Source organism: Aethalodelphis obliquidens, unplaced genomic scaffold (assembly GCF_003676395.1).
Source record: "Aethalodelphis obliquidens isolate GAN/ISIS:26980383/991018 unplaced genomic scaffold, ASM367639v1 scaffold33, whole genome shotgun sequence".
Classification (NCBI taxonomy): Eukaryota; Metazoa; Chordata; class Mammalia; order Artiodactyla; family Delphinidae; genus Aethalodelphis; species Aethalodelphis obliquidens.
Window position 1 is genome coordinate 3,096,688 of NW_020837977.1, and position 10,978 is coordinate 3,107,665.

Here is a 10,978-nt window from a genome sequence, read left to right on the forward strand (position 1 = left end):
TTACAATCAGCTAAAAACTGACTTCTTGATTGTTAAACTATCTTGTGAGACACATGCAAACCCCGTACCTTGCTGTTGCCCACTTAGAAGAATTCAAATGCCTTTCCGCCTACCTACTGCTTGCTGAAAACATGATCTCACTGGAATGCAGAGACAGATTTGGTAGAATGTTCATATTTAATGAAATTATGAAATGTGAATTTGATGCACTTTGTAGGGTAAAAAAATATTGTGCCCTTAAGCAACATTCCTGGACTGTTTCAGTTTGGAGTATGTGATGTGAAATTTTAAGAGTCATGAAGTTTAGTCTAAACACACAACTTTGGCGGCATTCTTCCATATTTGTGTCAAAAGAATGCTTGGTACCTGATTTTAGACTCTATGGGTAACATAGACTGGGAACATTCAAATCATACCCCTCCAAACCTCAGTCCATGATGTATTTTATGCCAAACATTTCTCTTAACCATTTTAAGCTGTTAGTCTTTATCTTCCCTGCCTTCTTTCCAAGCCATTCTTCAGAAATTCTCATAGACAATTAAACATCTCAAGTTCATAACCATTTAATGGCCATTGACTGACTATTAAATGGTTTTCAGATATACTAAATTCAGGACACCAGCCAGACTAGTCAACTTCGATTTTTCTGAAGTCCTTTGATTAGTTTCCAGAAAAACCTTATCCTGAGTATGTCAGAAGACTAGATGGACCTGGTGCTATCTAGGCCCCTGAAATAGATTTGGAGTCAGGTTGACTTAAGTCTCAGCACTGATTCTAAAAAAAAATATATATATATATATTCTTAAAAGATACATGAAACTTTCTTGCAAAAATTCTTGAGTAGATTCCCAGACATAAAATCATGCATCCATGCTGTCTCCATGACACTACCCTACCCCCATTATGTAAAGTGGTCCATTCTGATTACCAAAGCATATTCCCAACCAAAATTCTTTGTATTGGAAGAATGTTCCCTCCCACACACTAGCTACTTTTTTCAACCTCTGTAGATGTGTACCCTGGATGATAAACCTTCAGCTACTTAATGACTACCAGAAACCTGCACTTTATTTTGTGTTCTCCAACTCAGGGAAGCCCAATTGTCCTAGTCAAAGATGGAGGCATCCTCCTTGGCTTCTCCATCATATAAATCCTTATGCCACTTCTTCATATAAATCACTTACACATACTGATTTGATCCCCAAATTCATTTTGTCACATCCCTATGTCCTTAAATGTCATTGAGGCTTCAATTATCTCTCGCCCAGGCTATTATAACAGTCTCTTGACTGTGCCATTGCTTCTGCCTGTCTCCAATCCCTTTCTCAACCTGTAGCCAGAATGACCCTTCTGAAGGCAAATTAATTACACAACTTAAAACCTTCAACCACTTCCCTTAATCTTAGAATAAAACTCAAACAAGTTTCTGCTTGCCTTCCCAGCCTCATCAAACATCACTTTTTCTTTTATCCTCTACATCCAAGCCACACTGAATTTCATCTATGCCTTCAAGGTACCATGCACCTTCCCAAAACACCCTTCCCCACCTACCACATATTGCCTCTTTCCAACTCCTGCCTGTATAACTTTTATTTATTTTTCATATTTAATATCTGAAATCATTTCCTTTTGGAAGCCTTCCTTGCGTCTCTACCCCCAGTCCAAGTCTGGGCCAGATATGCCCCATGGGATCCCAAAGCACCTGTATTTATTCTACTTTAGCACACAGCTCACTGCTTTGCCCACTTACTCATCCATTCACAGTACTTCCTATCAAGAAATGTCTTTTTGCTCCCTGCTGAACCCCTCAGCACAATGCCAGGCACAGGAATAAATACTGTGGAATGAGTGATTGAATACTGAGTGACCCCTACCCACCTGAGCACCATAGCCATGTGCTCTTTACATGGAATGCCCAGCAAAGGTTAAAAGACTTCATTCAGTTGTTCCATAGATTGTTACTGAGTGTTCTCTGTGGGACAGATATGATGCTAGGTTCTATAAATAGTCAGCAGGAGTATAATAAAATTTTCTGTACCATTGCATATGGTCAAATATAATTTGCCACCAAAAAAGCAGTGTTGAATACTAGGAAATATGGTCGATATATATGTAGCCTATGTGTGATTCAAAGCTCTTCCTTCTACCAACTGATGGTGAGGTTCTGAATCATATCATGTTAATGTTTTTACATTTGCACATCTTAGAGCCTGTACTCAAAACAATCATAAACAAAATGTCCTTACTTTCAGCTGGCTCCATAAGTGGAGAGCTAAACATTCATATATAAGCAATACTAAGTAACTAATACTACGCAACATGCACCTTGGAAGAAAATTCATACAAAATGTGCCCAGTCTCCATTTGAAGCCAAGACACTTAAAAGGTTCTACATGTAAGAGAACAGGAATGTGGAGTTCCAGATGAGCTGGAGAAATGCCTTCCTGTCAGCAATCTTTCTCAGTTCCCTGCTGGCTGGCAATGTTCTCAGGAGGCTTTCTAGTGGTCATAAAAGCATTCATTGAAAAAATTTAAGTTAGACACATCAAATTTCTCATAAGAAGAAAATTGAGTTATCCTTCCCAAATGAGAGGAAAGGTGCCATCTGGTCCAGTATATGGTTTCATTTAAAACAACGATAAGGATAGACATCACAAGTGTTTTGTCAACTATGAATAATTTTAAAAAAAACGTCTTTTACATTATCTACATTCTCTTACACACAAAGCCCAAATAAACAAAATCCAAATTTTTCCTTATTCTCAAGACATAAATTACTGTAGGCAAATACTTTACTGGCTATTTCTGAGGACGGATTAATCTATTCTCCATTCATTCATTTGAGTCATGCTTTCTGTAACTTTACTACCTGCTGTGACTTGGTAACTAGTATTTTTCTCTTTTCCAGAAGAGTATAGGAGACTGATTCCCTTAGCTCTGCAAATAATATTTGCAGGCACCAAACAAATGAAATAGGGCATATTATCAATACAGCTATTTTGCTTTTTGAAATTACATTACACATTTTTTTTTCACTTTTAAGTTGTTCAGTTCATATCTATCATTATCTTCACGCTGTCCCCTACCTGTCTTTCCATCATTCTCTACTGTTTATGAAGATGGCTACCATGTGTTCTCATGAACTACTTCCATTAACTGTTCATACCTGTCACTGTGGTAGGTATAGGTGTCCAGTTCCTCCTCACCTTTGACTAAAAGAATGGCCCTGTTGGGCTTCCCTGGTGGCACAGTGGTTGAGAGTCCACCTGCCGATGCAGGGGACGCGGGTTCATGCCCCGGTCCGGGAAGATCCCACATGCCGCGGAGCGGCTGGGCCCGTGAGCCGTGGCCGCTGAACCTGTGCTCCGCAACAGGAGAGGCCACAACAGGGAGAGGCCTGCGTATGGCAAAAAAAAAAAAAAAAAAAAAAAGGCCCTGCTGATTCAGTGGTTGCCACCTCTTGGGTCACCTTCACAGCCAATCTAAACTCCATCAATTGATAGTGCCATCTTTCTCATATGCACCTCTGACCCTGCTCTAAAACATCCGTGGCCTCCCTAATGGCTCTTGTATTAAGTGATCCTCAATCTTTTCTCAAAATCCTTGAAAACATGGCGAATGTGTTATGCTTTTTCTCTCCTGGCGATTTTGTTCATTCATTGCTTTACCTACTATAACATCCAATCCTACCCTTTCCTGAGCATCTATCTCATATACCCTTCCTCTAAGCAGCCTTCCATGATTTTGCCAACTAGAGATTACCTCTTCTTTCTTTTATTTCTCCATGGTATTTTGGTCTGTACTCTTTTATTACATCAGTCTTACACAGCAGCGTCTTATACTGAATTATGTGCCTAAGGTTTTTTTTTTTCCTGCTTGTTTTTCCTGTTTACAGTTTAAATACAAAGATTTCTGTTATCTTTGGATCTCATCCTCTTACAGAAGGACTTCAAATTTTTTAAATTAATTTATTCAATTGCCTTAAATTCAAGAAATATCTTACAAATTTTACTCCATGTATGAGTCTTGTAATTTCATTCTTTTAGGGAATGATTCTTATTCTAAGAAACTAGTGTGGTCTGTGGTTTAGAGTCACGGTTTAAGTTGCCCTTAGGAAGAATGAAAAACAGCTGGTGTCCAAGGAGCTATGGAAATTTGTCAAAAAACTAATCGTAGAACAGAAGCCAAAAGTTTGACTTGCATATCTTAAGCTCTATCTATATTATTATTTTTTGAAAGGATACAGTGTTTGGAAAATCATGGCCAGTATACCCAAAGAAGATATTATACACTAAAATATGAATGTCAACACTCTAGTGTTCAAATTGTGTCCACTTAATTTACTCAAGCATACACTAGCATAACCAAGTACTTAAAGAGGATAAAATCATTTAATTTTAAGGGGCTTTTTGCTTTTTAGAACTTTGAAAAACTTCTTTCATATTTTAGGTGCACAGGATAAAATGTTATTATAAATGATAAGCGAACTTTAAATATAAATAATAATATCAAAATTGATTTAAGTTATAAACATGTAACAATTCATAGGGATTTCAAATTCACCAAATAATGGTTGATTACTGTCTATACACAAGAAATTTCCCAAGAAAATAGTTATACAAAGGTGAATAAACATAGACTGAGCACCCTGAAAGCTTAAAATTAGGAAGATTGCAAGAAATATACAAATAACTGTAAATTGAGTCTGATTTTAATAAGAGCAGTGTGATAAACATAATAGGCTACAGTGGTTCAAAAGAAGGAGAAATCAAATATGACTGTGAATGTAAGAAACATCAGTGAAGGACACAACATTCTTACATAAAACTTGAAGGGTAGGATTATAAATATTGGAATAAGTTAAGGAGGAGACATTAGAAGGTGAGGAAATGGCATGGGAAGAGGCTCAGAGAGTAAAGTTGTGAATGAAGGGGATTGCAAATCAGGCTGATGCAATTAGAAACAGCCCTGATACCAAGGGGGAAAGGGGTGGGGTGGGAGGAATTGGGAGACTGGGATTGATACATATATATTATTGATACTATGTATAAAATAGACAACTGATGGGAACATACCATATAGCACAGGGAACTCTGTCTAATGCACTGTGGTGACCTAAATGGGAGGGAAGTCCAAAAGGGAGGGGATATCTGTATGTGCATGGCTGCTTCATTTTGTTGTGCAGTGGAGGCTAACACAACATTGTAAAGCAACCGTACTCCAATAAGAATTAATTAAAAAAAAAAAATAGAAAGAGCCCTGAGCTGAAGACCATTTTCTATGAGGCTCCCATAGTGATATCACCCACTGATGGGGACAGTTTGAACACAGGGCTGGTAGCCATACTGAGGTAAGTGTCCTAAGCTTTTGAGGTCCATATTTGAAGTTAGGAATTGAACTCACTTTCGAATTGTTCACAGTCCAAAGCAATGTTAAACAAATTAAAATAAAAGTAACAGTGTTCAACTGAGATCTGTATTTTTCACCTGGCCTGGAGGTTAAAGTCACTGACATTCCTGCTCTGACCTGTTAGATTTTATTTCTCTCAAAGTTTCTCTGAGTCTGCATGAGGGATCCAATGAATTATTTCAGTTAGTCAATTTACTCACAGAGACAGGATTTCACTAAATTGAGCACATTTTTCTAACTGAAGTAATCTGTTCCTCTCCCCCCACCTCAGGGAGTTTGCCCACTCTCTTCCCTCTGTCTGGCATGGTCTTCCCTCATCTGTCAGTGTGGCTTACTGCCTCACCTTCCTCCAGGACATCTCAGGGAGCCCTTCTCTGACCACACTATTAAATGTCCCAGCCTCAACCTGCTTTATTTTTCTTCATAACCTTATCACCTTCTAACATACTATGTAATTTATTTATCTTGTTTATTGCCTGATTGCCCACCCAGGAGGCCAAGGACTGTCTATTTTATTCATGAATTTATCCTAGGTGCTTAGAATAGTACCTAACATATAGTAAATGCTCCATAAATATTAAGTGAATAGATACATGTGTGATGAAGTGTATGCAGTATTTACATGATAATTTGAGACAGTGTTACTTTATAGAGCTTAATATTCTGACTACTGTTTCTCGTTAACTTTACTAAGTGAAGAAGGATTTATAAAGCATTTACTATATAACAAGCACTGTATCTGGTTCTTACAAAATAAATTATTATGTAGTAGCTCCCATATTTGAAAAGCAAATAATAAGAAAGGAATGACAAATAGAATATGAAAACTATATGATTTCAGCTGGCATTGCAAAGAAGGAAACAGTGATATCCTGACATCTCCAGCAGTTTCCCCCAATGTAGTATTTGCTCGGTCTAGAGAATGAAAAGATGCTCCCCAATACAAGCATAGGCTTTGAAATGACACAGACCTTAACTCTAATTCCAATGATACCATTCATTATCCAAACCACCTTCACCTAGTCATTAACTTCTTTGTGTCTAAGTGATTTCATTGGTAAAATGAGGATCGAAATCTTAACCTCACAGGGAGACTGAGCTATCAAATGAGATCATCTGTGGAAACAATTAGCCAAGTCCTTGGCACATAGAAACAATTTAATAAATGCATGTGGAATGAATTAATTCTTGATCAGTGGGGAAAAGTATAACTAGAAAAATGTGGCTTTTTAAAATATATTTCTACTGTGTTGTACCCCACATATTATTCATGATGATCCCTCTTCCCTCAATATTATTAAAATAATAAATTGCATTATATATTGATTGGTTATCATATAAATTATTGTTCCCATTTCACAGAGAAGGAAGTAGAGTCTTATGCATATTAAGTAACTTGCACAAGGCCACAAAGTACACAGCAGAGTTAGGATTTCACCCCACATGAAGTCCTCTCCAAAGCCGGTTCATTTGTCTTGATCCTTACCTTAGTCTGCATAGCTATGTGATTGCCGCCAGAAAGTATTCCCTAAACCTGCAGTCTGGATAGCATACCTTTTTGAGCTCACATAGAATCTTATGCATATTTCTCTCATAATGCATGATGTTTGAAAACATGTTTGTTCCTCTCCTTTCTATACCTGGGCATCACCTTCTAGAAACACCTGTTCAATGTGAGTAATTGTTCCTATTTTTAGATCTTGAACAGGTTTTCACTGGGCACTTTCACAGTAAGCTCACAGAAACCCATAAAAACTAATGTTTATTGAACATTATTTTTCTGTAGGCTCTGGTCTAATTGTTCTAGTTCTCAACTCCATACATTCCTCATAACAACCCCATATGGCAGATACTACCTTTATCCTCATATTAGAGATGATGAAAATAAAACACAATTAGGTTAATGAATTCACTCAGCTTATATTCCAGGACTGGGGTTTGAACCCAAACATTTAGATTCCAGACTACATATTCTTAATCATGAGACTATATTGCCCCTCATACACCAGGACTGATGACATCTTCTTTTCCACTTTCATTTAAAAATCCTAGAAAAATGCATTTTCATAGAGTCTAAATTGTACCTCTATGAACCATGACTCTCTTACATTTGGCAAGTCTGTATTTTTCTGTGACACTAATTTCTACAATTAGTCAAACTTTAAAAGCTTATTTAAATAAAATAGATACATTTAGAATCTGACAGAAACCCCCAAATTTTAGGTCAGCACTTACAGAGTGTTGTTAGTGGTACTGCCATACCCACCCCAACTTAGAAATACCATACTGGTGGTCTTCATTGCCTTAAACAGGCTCCAAGCTGTGCTCTTGGAAGGTGCTGGAAGTTAAACCATAACCTTGTATAAATTCAAAACCAAAAACAAAGAAACTTTAAAAAGACATCTATCCTTTTAATACCAACTTTTTAAAAAAACTTTCCAAGTAAAATGATTTAAACACAGAGAGCCTATTTTTTATTTTTAAGAGAGAGCAAAGAATGTGTTCATGGCAAGTTGGAACAGTGTGCAAATGTGCTGACTTCACTGTTATCTGAACGACAAAGCATTAAATCACAAGAAGGAAAAAGTCAGCATGTTCTCTGAGAATACAAATAGATTAGTGTCAGGAAGAGCTTTGTCCAAGAAAGGGAAGAGATACCTATCCAGAGAATAATTCATGCACATGAAACCTATAATTTAAAAAAATCATTTTCAAAAAATATTTTAGCTGATAAATATGACTATTAGATAAACAAAGCACAGAAAAAGTTCCATGTGAATTTTTTTTTTAAGTGGACCTTCCAAATGTGATCAGTCATCACACCCCACTCTTTACCTCTTTCTTATATAAGACCTGATTCATTAATGGTTATGGAACTCACACAAAAATATTAGATCCCTTTCCTCCCTTTTAATTATATGATGGAACAGTACTTAAGTTTACTAGGCACTTAAGAACATTCCTTAAGTTAAAAGGTGTAAAAAACCCCATATCCCTTAACATATGAACTCTTTAGATTCTCCTAATGTACAATTTAAGTAAAGCGTCCTCACTCAGAATTCAAAGAAAACAAGGTTCTCTTACCATATATTCCATGTTTGCTGCTGGTGGGAACACTTTGCCCCGAACTTGGTTATGATAATCAAGAATGGCGATCATGTCATTCTGCGAAATGTAGCGCTTCCGCCTGGCTTTGGGGATGTCCGCAGAATCTAGTTGTGCTTTTAGAGCTGCTTCAATATCAGTGAAATTATTGGTTGGCGGGGATGAGTCAGTGGAATTGAGTAAGATGACGGCACTTGCTTCACAGAGAAGAGAGAGCAGGAGTGCACTGCTGATGGCAGAGATTGCTATCATTTTGAGAGGTGGAGAGGGAGAGGCCACAGAGTTTGCCTTAAAGCAGAAAGGTAGAGTTAGGGTCTATGAAAGGGAAAAAAAAATAGGGCCAGAGGGTATGAATTTACAAAATCATTGCTTGACTTGACTTTCTTCAAAAAATCCAAGCAAATGCTGAACTCAAGCCTAGAAGACAACCTGTAGTGGTCTCTATACATTTTACTTGGTGTTATGAAGCAGTCCCCTAAGAGGAACTTCCTATAGCTAGAGAAAAATAAACAGCATGGCTACTAACCCTAAAATGAATGTGAGCCATTTACCCCAAACGCCTGAGCCACAGAATGCATTACTGCATATTTATTTTCAGAGGGAAATCTTTAGGAATTGAAATTCATCTTGAGAGTGAAAAGGAAAAATGCATCACAGGTAATAACAGAGAATGTGCTGATAATGTCCCCCAGACATATATGGACACCAAGTAATAGAACAGATAGAAAAAAAAAAGTTATAATAATCCAATCTCATTTCTAAAAAAATAAAAATGTGAGCTACTTTAAAAGCAATGCATGCAAAATAAACTTGTTGAGCTAAATAGCTTACCTCTGCACAATGCCAAAATGAATATAGTATTCTTCCAAAAATTTAAAGTTCTTTGCTAGGTTGTAGCATGAACTCTTGTAAGAGGAGTGTGTCTTATTACAAACTCTCAGAGCAAAACTCTGCAAGGTTTGAGTGCTGCTGGCTACAGGAGCAGCTAACAGCTTTTATATGTCACAGTCTGCAACGTCCAGAAAGGGCAGTCTTTCTTAGGGTCTCTCTTAGCCAAAATCAAAGGGGAGGGGTTTTGGATAGAAAAAACAGTGATTGGGTGGCAACCTTTTTATGTGGGTGGTGAGGAAATTGAGTCACACCCACAGCTTACAAAGTACAAACCATAAAAGACAAACCCTTTTTGCTCTGAGCTTCCACCTTTTCTGTGACTGGTTAATTTTCCTCATTTAATGCCTTCTAGTTCCTGGTTCCCATACAAAAAAAGGAGAAAAAAAAAGGGACTGTGAGTTTTTGAAAACACAGAAGGTTGAGTAACAAGCAGTACATTTTTTTTTTTAAGACAGTAAATGACATGGGAGCTGAAAAGAGCAAGCTGATATTAACTCAAAAGATCAGCTCACATAGTTAATCTGGGTGGCCACAAATATGATTCAAAAGAGATGCCAAGCAAATCAGTAGTAGTCAAACTATAGCATATGATATTGGGATAATAGATGCTCAAGTGGTTGCACTTTCTGTCTCCATGTGGCTTTATTCCTCTAATTTTCATATTTAGTCTCTCTTTATCTCTTTCTCTTGTTTCACTCTCTCTCCTTTTTTTCCTTTCTCTACAGAGAGGCAGCAAATTACCTGCCTTTTACCTGCCTTGTATAGAATGCAAATAGAGAAGCTTATGACAAATGACAGCAGCCAAGATAACATCTGTTTCAGGTTTAGAAGCATAGAGTTGACATTTTAAGCAAAGAGTAGCCCAGCCTCTCAGGAAGCATATTGGAGGGCACAGCTCCGAGGCCATGAAGAATGTCACAGCAGCAGCTGCAGCTGTCAACTGTCAGAAGTGCCTTCCTAGAAAGATGCCATTGGAGCAAAACCTGTGTCTGGCAAGACAAGAGCCAAGAATGTGACTATTAGGGCAATTTGTAACAAAAGGACCCTCACAAATACCCTGTGTCATGAGAACTTTAACAAAATGTGGGATATTCCCAGTCTGTGGCAACAGGAATCTTAGAAACTACACATTATTCAGTTAAACTTGCGTAACGTACACTGACTAGTCTAGTTGGTCATTGTGTGTTGCCTCCTGCATGTTTCAGCAGGAGGAGTACTATGTGGATTTATATTTGTCAGAAAGGATGATCATGTGGTAAGAAGCACACCAGGCTGGGAGCCAAGTTTCCTGGGCTATATTCCCAGTCGTGTCTCTAGCAGTATGTGTGGCCTGACGCACATAGTTTAGCTCTTCACTGGTGCATCTAAAAATGGGAGGGAAAAGGTGTGTATTCTATTCTTCATCAAATTCCTTATGAGAGCAGGACAGTGTTTGAAACTGAAAGTGCCACTGAATTTCAGAGTTCAGTGTGGAGATGCATTCTTTGATGTTGATAACATGTGCCAAAGTTCAGGTTTTGCTATATTTTCATGAGCCTTAAGTTCCTAACTAATTTCGAGTAATTTGAGAAGG

General features: G+C 37.6%; 1 protein-coding gene across 1 annotated transcript in view; it reads right to left on the bottom strand.

The window, feature by feature from the left end:
- Positions 1 to 9,225, bottom strand: part of PI15 (peptidase inhibitor 15) — a 29,083-nt gene extending 19,858 nt beyond the window's left edge. The window contains exon 1 of the mRNA XM_027127882.1: positions 8,494 to 9,225. Coding sequence (XP_026983683.1) covers positions 8,494 to 8,766 — 273 coding nt within the window. The 5' untranslated portion in view covers positions 8,767 to 9,225. The remainder of the gene's footprint in view (positions 1 to 8,493) is intronic.
- Positions 9,226 to 10,978: the final 1,753 nt, after the last annotated feature.